The sequence below is a fragment of the Dendrobates tinctorius genome, unplaced genomic scaffold (assembly GCF_039654945.1).
Source record: "Dendrobates tinctorius isolate UK_male_01 unplaced genomic scaffold, ASM3965494v1 ptg000129l, whole genome shotgun sequence".
Lineage (NCBI taxonomy): Eukaryota > Metazoa > Chordata > Amphibia > Anura > Dendrobatidae > Dendrobates > Dendrobates tinctorius.
Genome location: NW_027361797.1, coordinates 24,295,223 through 24,316,489, shown reverse-complemented (window position 1 = coordinate 24,316,489; position 21,267 = coordinate 24,295,223). Strand labels below are relative to the sequence as shown.

Below are 21,267 nucleotides of genomic sequence, written 5' to 3'. Positions count from 1 at the left end.
GTGGAAGGGGTGACAGGGCACAGGTGGAAGAGGTGACAGATCATGGAAGGGGTAACAGATCACAGGTGGAAGAGGTGACAGATCACAGGTGGAAGAGGTGACAGATCACAGGTGGAAGAGGTGACAGATCACAGGTGGAAGGGGTGACAGGGCACAGGTGGAAGGGGTAACAGATCACAGGTGGAAGAGGTGACAGATCACAGGTGGAAGGGGTGACAGATCACAGGTGGAAGAGGTGACAGATCACAGATGGAAGAGGTGACAGATCACAGGTGGAAGAGGTGACAGATCACAGGTGGAAGAGGTGACAGATCACAGGTGGAAGGGGTGACAGATCACAGGTGGAAGGGGTGACAGATCACAGGTGGAAGAGGTGACAGATCACAGGTGGAAGAGGTGACAGATCACAGGTGGAAGAGGTGACAGATCACAGGTGGAAGGGGTGACAGATCACAGGTGGAAGAGGTGACAGATCACAGGTGGAAGGGGTGACAGATCACAGGTGGAAGGGGTGACAGATCACAGGTGGAAGGGGTGACAGATCACAGTTGGAAGGGGTGACAGATCACAGGTGGAAGAGGTGACGGATCACAGGTGGAAGAGGTGACAGATCACAGGTGGAAGAGGTGACAGATCACAGGTGGAAGGGGTAACAGATCACAGGTGGAAGAGGTGACAGGGCACAGGTGGAAGAGGTGACAGATCACAGGTGGAAGAGGTGACAGATCACAGGTGGAAGGGGTAACAGATCACAGGTGGAAGGGGTGACAGATCACAGGTGGAAGAGGTGACAGATCACAGGTGGAAGGGGTGACAGATCACAGGTGGAAGGGGTGACAGGTCACAGGTGGAAGAGGTGACAGATCACAGGTGGAAGAGGTGACAGATCACAGGTGGAAGGGGTAACAGATCACAGGTGGAAGGGGTGACAGATCACAGGTGGAAGAGGTGACAGATCACAGGTGGAAGAGGTGACAGATCACAGGTGGAAGGGGTGACAGGTCACAGGTGGAAGAGGTGACAGATCACAGGTGGAAGAGGTGACAGATCACAGGTGGAAGGGGTGACAGATCACAGGTGGAAGGGGTGACAGATCACAGGTGGAAGAGGTGACAGGTCACAGGTGGAAGAGGTGACAGATCACAGGTGGAAGGGGTGACAGATCACAGGTGGAAGAGGTGACAGGTCACAGGTGGAAGAGGTGACAGATCACAGGTGGAAGGGGTGACAGATCACAGGTGGAAGAGGTGACAGATCACAGGTGGAAGAGGTGACAGATCACAGGTGGAAGAGGTGACAGGTCACAGGTGGAAGAGGTGACAGATCACAGGTGGAAGAGGTGACAGATCACAGGTGGAAGGGGTGACAGATCACAGGTGGAAGAGGTGACAGATCACAGGTGGAAGAGGTGACAGATCACAGGTGGAAGAGGTGACAGATCACAGGTGGAAGGGGTGACAGATCACAGGTGGAAGAGGTGACAGATCACAGGTGGAAGGGGTGACAGATCACAGGTGGAAGAGGTGACAGATCACAGGTGGAAGAGGTGACAGATCACAGGTGGAAGAGGTGACAGATCACAGGTGGAAGGGGTGACAGATCACAGGTGGAAGAGGTGACAGATCACAGGTGGAAGAGGTGACAGGGCACAGGTGGAAGAGGTGACAGATCACAGGTGGAAGAGGTGACAGATCACAGGTGGAAGGGGTAACAGATCACAGGTGGAAGGGGTGACAGATCACAGGTGGAAGAGGTGACAGATCACAGGTGGAAGGGGTGACAGATCACAGGTGGAAGGGGTGACAGGTCACAGGTGGAAGAGGTGACAGATCACAGGTGGAAGAGGTGACAGATCACAGGTGGAAGGGGTAACAGATCACAGGTGGAAGGGGTGACAGATCACAGGTGGAAGAGGTGACAGATCACAGGTGGAAGAGGTGACAGATCACAGGTGGAAGGGGTGACAGGTCACAGGTGGAAGAGGTGACAGATCACAGGTGGAAGAGGTGACAGATCACAGGTGGAAGGGGTGACAGATCACAGGTGGAAGGGGTGACAGATCACAGGTGGAAGAGGTGACAGGTCACAGGTGGAAGAGGTGACAGATCACAGGTGGAAGGGGTGACAGATCACAGGTGGAAGAGGTGACAGGTCACAGGTGGAAGAGGTGACAGATCACAGGTGGAAGGGGTGACAGATCACAGGTGGAAGAGGTGACAGATCACAGGTGGAAGAGGTGACAGATCACAGGTGGAAGAGGTGACAGGTCACAGGTGGAAGAGGTGACAGATCACAGGTGGAAGAGGTGACAGATCACAGGTGGAAGGGGTGACAGATCACAGGTGGAAGAGGTGACAGATCACAGGTGGAAGAGGTGACAGATCACAGGTGGAAGAGGTGACAGATCACAGGTGGAAGGGGTGACAGATCACAGGTGGAAGAGGTGACAGATCACAGGTGGAAGGGGTGACAGATCACAGGTGGAAGAGGTGACAGATCACAGGTGGAAGAGGTGACAGATCACAGGTGGAAGAGGTGACAGATCACAGGTGGAAGGGGTGACAGATCACAGGTGGAAGAGGTGACAGATCACAGGTGGAAGGGGTGACAGATCACAGGTGGAAGGGGTGACAGATCACAGGTGGAAGGGGTGACAGGGCACAGCAGGGAGGGTGACAGGTCACACGCTGGAGTCACGTGTGCAGCTGAGGGGCGCGTTGCCGGGTGACCGTGTGCTGCTGCTGGTGTGCGTCTGGAGGCGGGGACGAGAGCGGTGTGACGGGGCCTCCGCTTCCCCGTACGCTCCCCGCCCATGGCTCGGCTGAGCCGCGGAAGTCCAGTGTGACAGACGTGGCGGCGCTCCGTTCGCGCTGCTGGCGGCCCCGGGGTGTGATGAGGAGAAGCTCCGTCCTGCCCCCAGCGGGCTCGGGCCGCCCATCCCCTCTATAAGCGGAATGCAGAGGCCGGCCAGGCTGCACGTTCAGCGGCTGCTGTGTCTGATGGGCCGGAGGCCGGACCTGCTGTGTGGGGCCATCGCGCTGAGCTGCGCCCTGGTCGTGGCGCTCAGGTTCACCTGCAGGTAACTACCCGCCCGTGTGTGAGAGACATATATATATATATATACTGTGTGTGCCCATATACCGCCCATACATACTGCTGATATCATACACCGCCCCTATATCATACCAGGGTTTATTACACTCATTATCATCACTGTCCCCATTGGGGCTCACAATCTAGATTCCCTATCAGTATGTCTTTGGAATGTGGGAGGAAACCGGAGTGCCCGGAGGAAACCCACACAAACACGGGGAGAACATACAAACTCCATGCACCTGAGCACGCTCCATATGTCCTCATACCCGCACACTACACGGACGCCGTATATTGTACACGGGATGCCGTATATTGTACACGGGATGCCGTATATTGTACACGGGATGCCGTATATTGTACACGGGATGCCGTATATTGTACACGGGATGCCGTATATTGTACACGGGACGCCGTATATTGTACACGGGACGCCGTATATTGTACACGGGACGCCGTATATTGTACACGGGACGCCGTATATTGTACACGGGACGCCGTATATTGTACACGGGACGCCGTATATTGTACACGGGACGCCGTATATTGTACACGGGACGCCGTATATTGTGCAGGGGCGCCGTATATTGTGCAGGGGCGCCGTATATTGTGCAGGGGCGCCGTATATTGTGCAGGGGCGCCGTATATTGAACGCCCTGTCCTGTATTCTGTGGATTTACAGATCAAGATAGAAGAATAAAAACCCATCGATCATCTGCTCCTTTGGAAGATCTTAGAGAGAACCTGTCCGGTCTCCAAACCCTTCTAACGTGTATATCGGGCTAATCTGCAGGGAACTAGCGCTCCAATGCTGCCCGGGAGACAGAGACTCCTGCTCCTCCCAGGCGCCGCTGGCTTTCATTCATGGGGGCATGGAGTGACTGCTGGCTCTGAGCACCCCCTGACACTGACGGCGTGCCTGCCAGTCACCGTGTCGGGGTGAGCTCACAACCACCAGTCACCGTGTACTGCGCTGATCACTCCAGGCCATTGTGCCGCTATTTACCTGCACTTTAACCCCATATCTGCAGGTCAGTAGCATTTGGAGACATGAAGGTAAGGTGTGGCCAGGGGCTGATCAGGTTCCCAGGATTAGCTGTTCATCAGGCGGTGTGACCCTCGCTATGACCCCTCCTTCTGACTTCAGGATTTCTGATCAGTATTTGTATGCCAAAAAAAAACAGGAGTATCTCACACAGGACGGATGTCGATCTTTCAGTTCTAGTTTTTCCTCTATAAATTTTTATTATATATACAGTATATACTGCTCAAAAAAATAAAGGGAATACATCCGAGTACATTGTTTAATGTTGTGTGCACACATTGCATTTTTCTGCGTTTTCACAGCGCTTTTCTGCTGCGGAAGCGCCGCGAAAAAAAAAAAATGCATCCCATGCAATCCTATGGGATTCCGCACATGCTGTGCTAACGCTGCGGATTTTCCCGCGGCAGAATCACATAGCGGAAAATTCCGCAGCATGCTCATTCTTTTTGCGGAATCGCAGCGATTCCGCACACATAGGATTGCATTGATCCACTTACTTTCTGCATGTGGCTGTGCCCACCGTACACAAAGTAAAAGGATCATGTGCGGGTCGTGCCCACTGCCCACGGTCCGGAGGAGAGGAGACTGTCCTCCGGGCCATGGGTACCATAATCCTGTAAAAAAATAGAGATATACGGTGATCACCCTCTGGCGGCCCCGGAGTCCTTCCCGCCTCTCACCCCGCGCCCGGCATCTTCTGGTCCCAGTAATGCTTTGCGCAAATGACTGCTGATGATGGTGCGCTCTCGCGAGAGTGATGTCATCTCAGGTCCTTCACGCTAAGCATTACTGGGACCGGAAGAGGCTTTTTATTTTTTTTTTTTTATTATTTTTAACATCCTATCACATTTCTAAGTGATGCTTGGAATGCCCAAGCGGAAAACACTTGCAAAACACTTGTTTTTTGCGGGGAAAATACCCGCGGCGGGGGTTGTGGGAAATTTCTGCAGCACTTCTGCACGTGTGCACATAGCCTAAGTGTAAATGTCGCAACTTTTGGCGTTCTCGCACCAGTTTTTTTTTTTTTTTTTTTTTTTACCAGCTCAGCCAAAATAGAGTGGGGGTGGGGGGGTGTGGTGGATGCATGAACCCACAGCTCATCTAATCCATGACAAGCTGTGGCTTTTCTATACCTGAAGTCCCACTCCAAATTACAGAAAACTGACGGCTCATCTAGAACTAGTCTGAACAGGTGCATACCAAAAACCAGCTTACCTATCAAAATGAGGAAAGGGTTGCACACAATTGCATTAAGGCCTGTCAATGTGAAATACGAGAAGTGTGAATAGCGGAATGGCTTTTGAAATTTAGGAAAAACACGTGAGATGCTTAGCACAGAATTTGGCCAAAAAATGTGAGCCCGTTCACCAACGTCACGGTGATCTCATTGAACGGGTCCCTGACCTGACTGCCTAATGGGAACACTCGCCTCTGGCTAATAACTTGGTAAAGCCTGTATTTATAGGAAGGTCGGAACCAAACGTGATTGGATGGAATTAAAATCACAGCACGGTGAAGGGCGGAGTCTCACTCCAGTCAGGGACTGGAGTAAGATTAGTGGCGATGTACAAGGAGATGTGCGCCGCTCCCGATTCATTAACCCTAGAATGCATAACCCGGTTAGCTTACTTTTTGCTATTTTCTGCAAAGTTACTTTATTAAGTAACACACGCACAGTATATGCTGAACTCAACATGCACGCACCACGCACACACACACACTGTATACGCCGTACGCAATGCACACACACTGTATGCGCCGAATGCACCACACTATGCGCCGAATGCACCACACACACTGTATACGCCGAATGCACCACACACTGTATACGCCGCCGTACACACACTGTATACACCTAACGCACCCCATACACTGTATACGCCGAATGCACCACACACACTGTATACGCTGTACGCACCACACACAGTATACACCGCCGTACACACACACACTGTATACACCTAACGCACCCCACACACACTGTATACGCCGCCGTACACACACACACTGTATACACCTAACGCACCCCACACACACTGTATACGCCGCCGTACACACACACTGTATACACCTAACGCACCCCACACACACTGTATACGCCGCCGTACACACACACTGTATACACCTAACGCACCCCACACACTGTATACGCCGCCGTACACACACACTGTATACACCTAACGCACCCCACACACACTGTATACGCCGCTGTACGCACCACACACACTATACGCCGCCGTACACACACACACTGTATACGCCGAATGCACCACACACACTGTATACGCCGCCGTACACACACTGTATACACCTAACGCACCCCACACACACTGTATACGCCGAATGCACCACACACTGTATACGCTGTACGCACCCCACACACACGCACTGTATACACCGTACGCACCCCACTCACACGCACTGTATACGCCGTACGCACCCCACTCACACGCACTGTATACGCCGTACGCACCCCACTCACACGCACTGTATATGCCGTAAGCACCCCACACACACGCACTGTATACGCCTTAAGCACCCCACACACGCGCACTGTATACGCCATGCACAGCCTCTTGCAAGGTTAAAAACAGCGGAACACTGTCACAAACAAGCCACTGCCCGGATCAGCCGAATGATTCACTGACTGCCACCATCTTTGTACAGGAGGAGCGCATGCGCAGTCTTAATGTGATCGCCGCTTTCTGTCTGCACAAAGATGGCGGCGGTCTGATTTACTGCGCTTGCACGAATTCCGCACAGGCGCAGTGAATCATTCGACTGATCTCGGCGGCAGATGCGCGACGTGTCTATAGGCAGAGGACGCCGGTCACATTAAAGGGGTTTTCCCACGAACGGAAGTTCATTTTAAAAATTGTCTGTGTCTGACCGTGTACCGAGCATACCACATCTCCTGGGCAGGGGAGGAAGCAAAAGACAATACTGACATTACAGCAGGAGATCACAGAGGATTCATTTTGTGAGGTAAAATATTTCACTGACTGTTTTTTTTGTTTTTTTTTTTTAAATTCGTTTATTAAACATCAGGGTACAAAGAATGTACAACATACACAATGGCTTATGATAACAGGCATTCTACAAAGCACACGTCTCCGTCCATAGTAAAATATAATACAAAGAAATTGCACACTCTTATAGATAAACAAGGTAATATGTACATTTCCTTCCAAGCATATGTAAAGGATAATTATTTATGCATTTTCCCACATGTATATCAATCCAATTTCACAAACCTTGTCATATCATGCAACAGTAGGAACTAACTAAAACTCCTAAACTATAACTACCACTACGTCAGCTAATACCCACTATTTCCGCAGCCTGGTTTCCTATATCGTATTGTGTCACATGTGATGTCTCAGCCTTGCAAAGTGAGGTGAGAGGAATTCCACCTCCCCCACATCTTTTCAAATTTACCCGGGCATCCCCTGTTTTGGTATAAAGTGCGCTCGTATGGAACAACCGAATTTACCAACTTGATCCAAAATCTAAGGGAAGGACATGAGCCCCCATCCACCGCAGCGCCAGCACCTTCCGCGCCATAAACAGCGTCTCACGCAGGAAGACCCCAGTATAGCGATCCCAAATCTCCTCCTCCCATACCCCAAACAAGCACACCAATGGCTCCAGAGGGACAGGGGCCTGCACCAGGGATGTCAGTAGTGTGGTCATCTCTTTCCAGTAATGTAGGATAATGGGACATTGCCACACCATATGGATAAAATCAGCATCTGGCGAGTGACATCGCATACATTCTGATGATTGAAGCCGACCCATCCTAAAAAGTCGCAACGGAGTCAAATATGATTGATTTATTATATACATTTGTATCATTCTGTTATTGATAGATGATGACACTCCGGTCGGAGACTCCAGGATCTCCTCCCACTCCTCTTCTTGCGTGTTAGGGATGAGTCGTTCCCACTTCATCCTTATAGAGGTTATGGCCGATTCTGCCCCTACTGACAGCATGTATGTGTACAAGGAGGATATGAGACCCGGGGGACCCTGCGAGTTAAGAATTCCTATCAGAGGTAAAGACGAAATAGAACGGTCCACACCTCCATCCCTCATATGCGACTGAAGAGCCGATCTCGGCTGCAAATAGCGAAAAAATTGAGATCTTGGAATATCATGCGCGGCTTGTAACTGTTCAAAAGACTTTAAGGTCCCCTGGTCATACAAGTCTCCCACTGAAGAGACGCCACACTGGGTCCAAAAAACAGCGGATGGGTGATTCAGTAGCTCCGGAAAATAGTTATTACTCCACAGGGGCATTTCAGCTATAACATCTTTAACCCCTTCGCACCCGAGCCTGTTTTTGCCTTCGTGACCGGGCCAATTTTTTCAATTCTGACCAGTGTCACTTTATGAGGTCATAACTCTAGAACGCTTCAAAGGATCCTGCTGATTCTGACATTGTTTTCTCATGACATATTGTACTTCATGATGGTGGTAAAATTTCTAAGATATGACTTGCGCTTATTTGTTAAAAAAATTGAAATTTGGCGAAAATTTAGAAAATTTTGCAATTTTCAAATTTTTAATTTTTATGCCCTTAAATCCGAGAGTGATATCGCACAAAATAGTTAATAAATAACATTTCCCACATGTCTACTTTACATCTGCACAATTTTGGAAACATAATTTTTTTTTTTTTAGGAAGTTATAAGGGTTAAAAGTTGACCAGCGATTTCTCATTTTTACAACAAAATTTGCAACACCATTTTTTTTTTAGGGACTACCTCACATTTGAAGTGAGTTTGGGGGGGTCAATATGACAGAAAATACCCAAAAGTGACACCATTCTAAAAACTGCACCTCTCAATGTACTCAAAACCACATTCAAGAAGTTTATTAACCCTTCAGGTGCTTCACATGAATGAATGGAATATGGAAGGAAAAAAATAAACATTTAACTTTTTTTCACAAACATTTTACTTCAAAACCATTTTTTTTTTATTTTCACAAGTGTAAAAACAGAAAATGAACCACAAAATTTTTTGTGCAATTTCTCCCGAATATGCTGATGCCCCGTATGTGGGGCTAAACCACTGTTTGAGCACACGGAAGGAGTGCCGTTTGACTTTTTCAATGCAGAATTGGCTGGAATTGAGATCGGACGCCATGTCGCATTTGGAGAGCCCCTGATGTACCTAAACAGTGGCAACCCCCCACAAGTGACCCCATTTTGGAAACTAGACCCCTTAAAGAACTTATCTAGATGTGTCGTGAACACTTTGAACCCCCAAGTGCTTCACAGAAGTTTATAACGTAGAGCCATGAAAATAAAAAAATCATTTTTTTTCCATAAAATGATCTTTTAGCCCCCAATTTCTTATTTTCACAAGGGTAACAGGAGAAATTGGACCCCAAAAGTTGTCCAATTTGTCCTGAGTGCGCTGATACCCCATATGTGGGAGAAAACTACTGTATGGGCACATGTCGGGGCTCGGAAGGGAAGTAGTGATGTTCTGGAATGCAGACTTTGATGGAATGGTCTGCGGGTGTCATGTCGCGTTTGCAGAGCCCCTGATGTATCTAAACAGTGGAAACCCCCCACATGTGACCTCATTTTGGAAACTAGACCCCCCCAAGGAACTTATCTAGATGTGTGGTGAGCACTTTGAACCCCCAAGTGTTTCAGTAACGTTTATAACGTAGAGGCGTGAAAATAAAAAAATCATTTTTTTTCCACAAAAATGATCTTTTAGCCCCCAATTTTTATTTTCACAAGGGTAACAGGAGAAATTGGACCCTAAGAGTTGTTGTCCAATTTGTCCTGAGTACGCTGGTACCCCATATGTGGGAGAAAACTACTGTTTGGGCACACGGTGGGGCTCGGAAGGGAAGTAGTGACGTTCTGAAATGCAGACTTTGATGGAATGGTCTGCGGGCGTCATATTGCATTTACAGAGCCCCTGATGTACCTAAACAGTGGAAACCCCCAATTCTAATTCCAAACCTAACCCCAACACACCCCTAACCCTAATCTCAGCCCTAACCATAACCCTACCCACAAACCTAACACCAACACACCCATAACCTTAATCCTAGCCCTAACCTGTGTACATGCTTTTTTCTTTACTTTTTTTTTCTTTGTGACAAGATCGCTGCCCTGCGATCTGACTCATAGTAACGCCACTTCTCCTCTGATCTCACATTGACAGATGATCAGAGGTGAAGCAGCGTTACTATGTGACAAGACCGCTGCCTGGCGCATGGTAACGTGACTTCTCCTCTGATCTCACACTGACAGATGATCAGAGGAGAAGCAGCGTTACTGTGTGACAAGATCGCTGCCTGGCACAGCTGTGCCAGGCAGCGATCTTGTCACACAGTAACGCTGCTTCACCTCTTATCTGTCAGTGTGAGATCAGAGGATAAGTCGCGTTACAATGAGTGAGATCGCCGGGAAACAAGCAACTTTCCCAGCGAGCGCTCTCATTGGCTGCTGTGACGCTGACATCATCAGGACCTGAACCAATCAGGTCTCGATGACGTCGGGGGTCCCAGCATGCATTGTGCACCGGGATCCCCGCGTTATAAGGTATGTGGGGGTCCCGGGGGACACAAAACCGCCGACAGTAGATAAACGTCGGCGCTGCACAAAGCCCAGCAAGCGCCAACGTTTATCTACAGTGGGCGGTCGGGAAGCGGTTAAACCCTATCACATTCTTGATTTGTCTCCATATTAATCGTGCCAGCCGGAGCAGGGGCAGCAGACGTGGAACATTAGTTTTCTCGAACTCAAGGAAACCTAATGGGCAGTCTGCTAGTGCAGCGTGAAGCAGGTGACTTTCAGAATTAGGGAGGCAATTACCCGGCATCCATTTACTTAAAGCTTTACCCTGCCCAGCTAAGTAGTATAGGAAGAAATCTGGCAGCACCGCCCCACCTCCCTTCTTTGGTCTTTGTAAAGTGGACAGTTTAGGTTTGGGCCTAGTTTTCCCCCAAATAAAGGACGTGACCTAAGAATTAAGATTAACAAAAAAGGACTTGGGCCCCTCTACCGCACTGTGCTGGAGCGAGTAGCCAAATTTAGGGAGTAATATTTTAATCAGGTTGATGCGTCCGGCTATAGACAACGGGAGCCTACTCCACGATGCAAATTTAGCTTTAACTAGTTCCAGCAACGGGTGGACATTAAGTTGTAGATCAAGCGTACTATTGTTAGAGATGTGGATGCCCAAATATTTAGGCTATGTGCCCACGTAGCGTTTCTTCAGCAGATTATTCCTGAGCAGAACCGCACACCCTGCTCCCAGGGAAACGCATGCGTTTTTTGACGCGCTTTTGTAAGCGTTTGCGTTTTCCTAAACGTTTTTGCCCATATAATTGATGGTATGCAGAATCGCGTGCGATTCCGCAACATTAATGAACATGCTGCATTTTTAATCATTAAGCGATTCCGCAGCGGATAAAAACGCACCATTGGCACAACATGTGCGTTTTTCATTAAAAATCAATTGGATGCTTTTCTTAAGCGTTTCTGCAGCAGAATCGTTTGTCTAAAAGCGCTGCAGAAACGCTACATGGGCACACAGCCTTAAAACTAGATACAATAGACAGCGAGGAGAGAGCCTCCAGCTGGGGCATGGGAAAGGTGCAGCAGGGCAGACTTCTCCCAATTTATATGTAAACCTGAATATTTGCTGAATCTATCTATAAGGGATATCACTTGTGGCAAAGTTTCTTCCACATCATTCAAGAATATCACCATGTCATCGGCATATAGGCCTATGGTATCCACCCGACCTGCTATATCTATACCTCGGATATTAGGGAAGGACCTTATGTGTATTGCTAGTGCCTCAATCGCAAGGGCGAAGAGAGCTGGGGAAAGAGGGCAACCCTGACGGGTTCCCCTATGCAATGCGAAAGACTCAGATATAGAATTATTTATTATAATACGGGCCTTAGGTTTCATGTATAATATTTTGATCCATGTTATAAACTGATTGCGAAAGCCATACCTTTGTAAACATGCGGAAAGGAAAGGCCATTCAAGAGAGTAAAAAGCCTTGGCAGCATCTAACGATGCCAATGCCCATCTGTTGTCTGGCACCAGGGAGCTATATTGGACTATTGACTGGACTCTTCTGATGTTAATAGAAGTACTTTTACCAGGCATAAAGCCCGTTTGATCTGGATGTATGAGATTCAATATAATATAATCTTGGTGAGAATTTTATAGTCCGCATTCACTAATGAAATGGGACGATAGGATCCACATTCTAAAGGGTCCTCCCCCTCCTTCCGAAGCACTATGATTAGTGTTGAGCATTCCGATACCGCAAGTATCGGGTATCGGCCGATACTTGCTGTATCGGAATTCCGATACCGACTTCCGATATTTTTTCAATATCGGAATTCGGCATCGGAATCGGAAGTTCAGTTGATTGACGGCCTGACGTCATCATGATGCGCGGTGTGTGCGCATCATGATGCGCCGTCATTTCGGGCCTTCCGGGGGTCTCTGCCGGCCTGCCGGGGGTCTCTGCCGGCCTACCGGGGGGCTGTGCCGGCCTGCCGGGGGGCTGTGTGGACTGCCCGGGGTCTGTACCGGCCTGCCGGGGGGCTGTGCCGGCCTGCCGGTGGTCTGTGCACCCTGTGGGGGTCTGTACCGGCCTGCCGGGGGGCTGTGCCGGCCTGCCGGGGGGCTGTGCTGATGTCCGGGGGTCTGTGCAAGCATCGTCCGATGGGACTACAAGTCCCATCGGGCGATGCCTGCTACCATGACAGTGATTGACACATTAGCCAATGATGGGACAGTAGTAGTCCCATCATCCGGCTAATGTGTTAAATGTTAAAAAAAAAAAAAAAAAAAAAAAAAAATACTACATGCATGCTACATACATGCTACATGCATGCTACATACATACTACATATATACTACATATATACTACATACATACTACATACATGCTACATACATACTGCATGCTACATACATACTACATACATACTACATGCATGCTACATACTACATATATACTACATACATACTACATACATGCTACATACATACTGCATGCTACATACATACTACATACATACTACATGCATGCTACATACATACTACATGCATGCTACATATATACTACATACATACTGCATGATACATACATACTACATACATACTACATACATACTACATGCATGCTACATATATACTACATATATACTACATGCATGCTACATACATACTACATGCTACATACATACTACATACATGCTACATACATGCTACATACATACTACATACATGCTACATACATACTACATGCATGCTACATACATACTACATGCATGCTACATACATACTACATGCATGCTACATACATACTACATGCATGCTACATACATACTACATGCATGCTACATACATACTACATGCATGCTACATACATACTACATGCATGCTACATACATACAATACATTCATACAATACATACATAGACATACAGTACATATAACATAGAGTAACATACTTACCAATACTTGTCACATTGTTCCCCGAAGCCATTGTCTTTTCCGGGATAAATATTAACATAACAAACCACAAAAATACTCACCCACGATCCGAAGCAGTCCACGAGTGTGTCCCACGACGATCTTGGGTAGAGAACTGCAGCATCAGATGATGCTGCCGTTCTCTACGGGCTGCAGGAATCCAATGACGGAAGGTAGGTATCCTTCCGCACTGTATTCCTCCGCCACTTAAAAAAAAAAAAGTCCCTAGTCTCACTTTATGCCATTGCTGTGTGGGAATTTCCCACACAGCAATGGCATAAAGTGAGACTAGGGACTTTTTTTTTTTAAGTGGCGGAGGAATACAGTGCGGAAGGATACCTACCTTCCGTCATTGGATTCCTGCAGCCCGTAGAGAACGGCAGCATCATCTGATGCTGCAGTTCTCTACCCAAGATCGTCGTGGGACACACTCGTGGACTGCTTCGGATCGTGGGTGAGTATTTTTGTGGTTTGTTATGTTAATATTTATCCCGGAAAAGACAATGGCTTCGGGGAACAATGTGACAAGTATTGGTAAGTATGTTACTCTATGTTATATGTACTGTATGTCTATGTATGTATTGTATGAATGTATTGTATGTATGTAGTATATATGTGGTATGTATGTAGCATGCATGTAGCATGCATGTAGTATGTATGTAGTATGTATGTAGCATGCAGTATGTATGTAGCATGTATGTAGTATATATGTAGTATGTATGTAGCATGCATGTAGTATGTATGTAGTATGTATGTAGCATGCAGTATGTATGTAGTATGTATGTAGTATGTATGTAGCATGTAGTATGTATGTAGTATGTATGTAGTATGTATGTAGTATGTATGTAGCATGCAGTATGTATGCAGTATGTATGTAGCATGTATGTAGCATGCATGTAGTATGTATGTGGTATGTATGTAGCATGTAGTATGTATGTAGCATGCATGTAGTATATATGTGTTATGTATGTAGCATGTAGCATGCATGTAGTATGTATGTAGTATATATGTGGTATGTATGTAGCATGCAGTATGTATGTAGCATGCATGTAGTATATATGTAGTATGTATGTTGCATGTAGTATTTATGTAGTATGAATGTAGCATGTATGTAGTATGTAGTATGAATGTAGCATGTATGTAGTATGCATGTTGTATGTATGTAGCATGTAATTTTTTTTTTTTTTTTTTTTACATTTAACACATTAGCCGGATGATGGGACTACTACTGTCCCATCATTGGCTAATGTGTCAATCACTGTCATGGTAGCAGGCATCGCCCGATGGGACTTGTAGTCCCATCGGACGATGCCTGCACAGCCCCCCGGCAGGCCGGCACAGCCCCCCGGCAGGCCGGCACAGCCCCCCGGCAGGCCGGCACAGCCCCCCGGCTGGCCGGCACAGCCCCCCCGGCTGGCCGGCACAGCCCCCCCGGCTGGCCGGCACAGCCCCCCCGGCTGGCCGGCACAGCCCCCCGGCTGGCCGGCACAGCCCCCCGGCTGGCCGGCACAGCCCCCCGGCTGGCCGGCACAGCCCCCCGGAGCCTGCACAGACCACCGGCAGGCCGGCACAGACCATCGGAGCCTGCACAGACCCCCTGGCAGGCCGGCACAGCCCCCCGAAAGGCCCGTACAGACCCCAGAGAGGCTGTACAAGGGCAGGAAAGGGTTTTTCTTATTCCGATACCGGAAGTCCCATAGACTTGAATGGGACTTCCGGTATCGGAATCGGCGATACCGATACTTTTTTTAAAGATCGGCCGATAACATCCGATACGATACTTTGAAGTATCGGACGGTATCGCTCAACTCTAACTATGATATTAGCCCCATAAAAGGACTCAGGCATAGAATTCCCTTTCCATATTCCCCGAAATACCTTTACCAAGAGTGGCGTCAGTATATCCCGCTACTTCCTATATAGTTCAGTAGGGAGCCCATCAGGTCCAGGGGCCTTCCCAGAGGCCATGTCTGTCATAGCATTATCTATCTCCACTGCGGTGAACACAGCGTCCATAAGGGCTCGCTGCTCAGGATCTAATGTGGGGAATGATATATCTGACAAATAGTCTAAACACCCCAAAGTGTCAGTCACTTTTAGATTCATATAGTGACCTGTAGTAGTCCTGAAAGCAGCCAAGAATCTCCTCGGTCGAAGACACCAGTGTGCCGTCCACCCTGCGAATCTGCAATATCGTATTAAAGGTGCTATGTTGGCGCACCAGATAGGCCAAGAATTTGCCCGTCTGGTTCACCAATTCGAAATAGGATCGACGTGTGAAGAATAGTTTGCGCTTAGATTTAGTATCCACATGTTGAGTATATAACCTTTGGGCAGCCAACCACTCAATCCTGTTCACGCTAGTTTGGTTAGATATATATATGTTGCCTCTGTGTCTTTCAGTCGTTGCTCCACCTCGTCATCCTCCCTTGTGGTTACCCGCTTAATATAAGAGATCGTGGAGGACAAACAGCCCCTCAGGTATGCCTTAAGGGCATCCCAAAATAAGTTAATATCTTGGGTTTCCGGGTGGGACGCGATGAAGCAATTCAACTGATCAATTGTTCTGTCAGGAGGTCCCATCAGTTTTAACCAGAAAGGATTCAACTTCCAAGCTATCCCATTGTTTACATGCCCATATTTGAGTTTAAGGATAACCGGACTATGGTCTGAGATCCCCCTACTTCCATGCTCTATATCAGTCACCCACATTGCCAAACCGCCAGGACCAAATATATAGTCTATGCGTGATAGAGAGCGTTTAGTGGATGAGTGGCAAGTGTATTCCCTTAACTCAGGGTGACGCACCCTCCACAAAACCTACCACCCCCCATAAATGATGACAACGGAGTTGTAGTCGTTGGAGAGGACCCCCCCAGTCGCTTCATCATCCAACCTCAATTTATCAAGGCGGTTGTTCATGACCATATTAAAGTCGCCCATACAAATAACATCTGTGTCTGGGTAGTAAAGGGCAAAACTCATTGCCTTCTGCAGAATGGATATACGAGTCGGGGGGGGGGGTTATAAATACATAAGCCACATATTTCCTGGTGTTTATCAATGCATGGACAAAAATAAAACGACCCTCGGGATGCCTCCGAGTCTCCCTCCCTTCCCATCTGACGTCTTTATGTACCAACAGCGAGACCCCCCCCCCCCCTCGAGTAGCTGGTATGGAATGTATGGGCAGACCATTGTACCCAGGGCTTCTGCACGCACCGTGCCGTATCCCTAGTCTGGTGCGTCTCCACCAAGGCCACAATTCACTGACTGTTTTTAAACAATGTTTTACCTCACGACTCAAGCAGGCCAGCACATGAGGGGAGAACACAGCACAGGAAGGAGAGAGACAGCAAACAAGGGGGCCAGCACATGAGGGGAGAACACAGCACAGTAAGGAAAGAGACAGCAGACAAGCGGGCCAGCACATGAGGGGAGAACACAGCACAGGAAGGAGAGAGACAGCAGACAAGCGGGACAGCACATGAGGGGAGAACACAGCACAGGAAGGAGAGAGACAGCAAACAAGCGGGCCAGCACATGAGGGGAGAACACAGCACAGGAAGGAGAGAGACAGCAGACAAGCGGGACAGCACATGAGGGGAGAACACAGCACAGGAAGGAGAGAGACGGCAGACAAGCGGGCCAGCACATGAGGGGAGAACACAGCACAGGAAGGAGAGAGACGGCAGACAAGCGGGACAGCACATGAGGGGAGAACACAGCACACGAAGGAGAGAGACAGCGAACAAGCGGGACAGCACATGAGGGGAGAACACAGCACAGGAAGGAGAGAGACAGCAAACAAGCGGGCCAGCACATGAGGGGAGAACACAGCACAGGAAGGAGAGAGACAGCAGACAAGCGGGACAGCACATGAGGGGAGAACACAGCACAGGAAGGAGAGAGACGGCAGACAAGCGGGCCAGCACATGAGGGGAGAACACAGCACACGAAGGAGAGAGACAGCGAACAAGCGGGACAGCACATGAGGGGAGAACACAGCACTGGAAGGAGAGAGACAGCACATGAGGGGAGAACACAGCACAGAAAGGAGAAAGACAGCAGACAAGGGGGATAGCACATGAGGGGAGAACACAGCACAGGAAGGAGAGAGACAGCAGACAAGCGGGACAGCACATGAGGGGAGAACACAGCACAGGAAGGAGAGAGACGGCAGACAAGCTGGCCAGCACATGAGGGGAGAACACAGCACACGAAGGAGAGAGACAGCGAACAAGCGGGACAGCACATGAGGGGAGAACACAGCACTGGAAGGAGAGAGACAGCACATGAGGGGAGAACACAGCACAGAAAGGAGAAAGACAGCAGACAAGGGGGATAGCACATGAGGGGAGAACACAGCACAGGAAGGAGAGAGACAGCAGACAAGCGGGACAGCACATGAGGGGAGAACACAGCACAGGAAGGAGAGAGACAGCAGACAAGCGGGACAGCACATGAGGGGAGAACACAGCACAGGAAGGAGAGAGACAGCAGACAAGCGGGCCAGCACATGAGGGGAGAACACAGCACAGGAAGGAGAGAGACAGCAGACAAGCGGGACATCACATGAGGGGAGAACACAGCCCAGGAAGGAGAGAGACAGCACATGAGGGGAGAACACAGCACAGAAAGGAGAAAGACAGCAGACAAGGGGGATAGCACATGGGGTAGACAGGTCAAAGAAGGGAGCACAGACGGGAGAAGTCTGCACATGGGGAAAGAGAGCGGATAGGTGGGTGAGCACATTGGGGAGAGATTGTCAACACTGCAAGCCTGCCCCCATCGTGACATTACCGCCCTCCCAATGCAATAGCATCGGGCCTCCATCTTGTTAACAACAAACAAACATAAACAACTAGCATCCTGTGTTTTAAATGAATGGACCAGACCTGAACTGACAGACTGCTGCTTTTTCATCAGACACTGCTCAGACATTATTAAAAATCAATATAAACACATGAATGTTTCTGTTCTGTTACGGCCGCCCGCTGCATCGTACCTGTCTGAATGTGTGTAGACTCTTCCCCAGACAACAGATGTCTGGGGAAGAAAGATCAGACCTGTTGGATTTCACTATGCCCAATCCTTCATTCCTACAGCATTCATGCTGCAAACCATTTAAACCGATAGTTCTGCTAACGCTTCCCGTACACCTAGCCGCTCCTTGATACACATACAGGCCTAGTCCAGTCAAGCATACATGTGTTTTCTATGAGGAGAGGGGAATGGGCCACTTTCCATTTATTCTCCCTAATATCTGTAAGTGAGGGAGAGCCAAGTAATTTTATACACATGAGGAGTCAGCCGTTCCCATCAGAAATCAGACAGGTTCAGCATTTTGGGCACCAACCGGGGCGGCCCAGTGATAATGTTCTTCCACTACATAAGCTGTTACCCCAGAGCGACTACTGATCTTCTTTACATACAGTAGTAATGTGATTTCTATCGGCTAACACCAGGACGTATGTGCAGGATCTCCTCGCTCCTTGTGGTTTCTGTATCCATGTACACAGACAAGGAGACAGTCTCCTGTTACCGCACCTTGGAATCGCTTACCTTGACCTCTCCTCCTTCCTGCCTTTTAGCCCTAAGTGGTGCTAAATATTTGACCTAATCCACTATGTTAAGGAAGCTGGTTGACTTCTACTCAAAGTCTGATTATGTCCTTAAAAAGATTACATTGATTTACCTGACAATTCTTCTTTAGAAAGAGATTCTGCAGCAACTGACATGTGCAGGAGAGTGAAGTCACACAGATCTCCGCAGCAGGTAGCTTGCCTCCAAGGTGCGTCTGAGGTTCCCCTTCCTAAATATGGCTGTGGCTTTCCACTGCATCTTTAGAAATGAATTGCTAATGACTTTCCTGTCAAAGGGGTTGTTCAGGTTTAAAGTCTGCAGTCACACTCTGACCACAGACCTCTGAATCATGACACTGTGTGGAGTGCGCGCTGTCATGGTTCCCGGTTTTGCTTGTGCGAAGAAGCGGGGTCACATGCCTACTAGTCTCATCTGGCTTCTCTTAATAGAAGTGAATCGAAGCCGAACACAACTAGTCAGCATATGTGACCGCTCGCTCCTAGCGGCAATACCGGGAAGCTGTGACAGCATGCGCATGCTTCAGGCGTCTGAAGTCCCATAGTTACTGCAGAATTTGCTCTCCAACCTGGGCAACCCCTTTTGATGGTTTTTCGGTATGACAGAACCCGCCCGGCCATCAGCACTTAGCAAGTCATTAGCAATGAATTTCCAACAATGTATCGCCACATTTTTAGGAAGCAGAATCTCGTCACGCGCACTTTGGACACTCGCGATCACCATGTGTGACCCTAGCCTCGGGGTGTTTCATCTAATCTCTATCTTCTCCACCGCTTCTTTGGGGGACATAGAAAATCATGGGGGTATACTGCTCCTACTAGGAGGCTGACACATATGCATGCATAGTGCTTGTTGGACCTGGTGATATTGGTATTTCATTTTTTGCTTATTTGTCACTTTTTGTTTGTTTCCAGCCGTGCGAAAGATGTCATCATGCCAGCCAAGCTGCCCAAGCACTTTTTCCCCAACCAGTCACCAGTGGTGGACCTGTACCTTGGCCAGATTGACTATGCAGAACACCTTCGTCAGGACTCTGAGATAACCTTGTATTTCTTGTATGCGCCCTGGTGTGCACAATCCATTGCTGCAAGAAAAGAAATTGAGCATGTGGCTAATAACCTTGCAGATCAGGTAAGTGCATTGATTACTTGTATACTACAAGTGAAGAAAAATACCTTTAATGAGTAATAATATTTAAAAATTAAAAATGTTAGAACAATCGTGTTTAGTACCTTTTGATGTATTGTAAATCCCATAAAACTGCGAAATTGGTGCTTATAGGGTCAATAACCCCAAAAATGTGACACTACACTTTATACAAAATTGTTCTGAAGCTCCATATGCAAATTGCCTCTTCGGAGAGGAAGAGGACTTGACCTCTATAGCGCCACCTGTTGGAAGCCCCACTCATACAAGTCACTGTTGACCCTTTAATGAGCCTTGAAATGTGACTTGGGATAAAAGCCAAATCAGAATCTGTTTGCAGATAGTGTTTCGGTCTATTGCCCCTCGTCAGTGCAAAGTATGAGATCTTATTTGGCTAGGTGAGAGGTTCAGGACTGAGGTCTAAGGGGTAAGGTTTCTCCTTGTGGGGAGTGACATACCGTCTCCGGCATGCCAAGGTAAGGAGGCTTATTCACAATCCAATGCTCCTCTGGGAAATTTAATATGCAGATTGCCTCTTCAGAAAAAGAAAACCTTCAAAGCCTATTCGAGGTCATCCTGAGAGCGAGGGGTGGATTGTTTATTTTTGAGACTTATTTTCTTTTTTAGGTACTTTTTGTGGCTGTCAACTGCTGGTGGCACCATGGCAGATGCAGGAAACAGAAGAGTTTGTTCTATTTCCCAATCATTAACTTGTATCATAGGAGGTAAGTGGCCGAGCGCAGGGGGTTATACTTTATCATTGTGTTCTAATAGGATATTTTTTTCTCCAATCCCATAGACAGGCCTTTTAGTGGAAGATAACTGACTCCCAACTTTTGGC

General features: G+C 48.2%; 1 protein-coding gene across 1 annotated transcript in view; it reads left to right on the top strand.

Annotated features, from left to right (window-relative positions):
• The first annotated feature begins 2,770 nt into the window (after window positions 1–2,770).
• TXNDC11 (thioredoxin domain containing 11) overlaps window positions 2,771–21,267 on the top strand; it is a 52,271-nt gene continuing 33,774 nt past the window's right edge. The window contains exons 1-3 of the mRNA XM_073542867.1: window positions 2,771–3,079; window positions 20,195–20,411; window positions 21,054–21,151. Coding sequence (XP_073398968.1) covers window positions 2,955–3,079; window positions 20,195–20,411; window positions 21,054–21,151 — 440 coding nt within the window. The 5' untranslated portion in view covers window positions 2,771–2,954. The remainder of the gene's footprint in view (window positions 3,080–20,194; window positions 20,412–21,053; window positions 21,152–21,267) is intronic.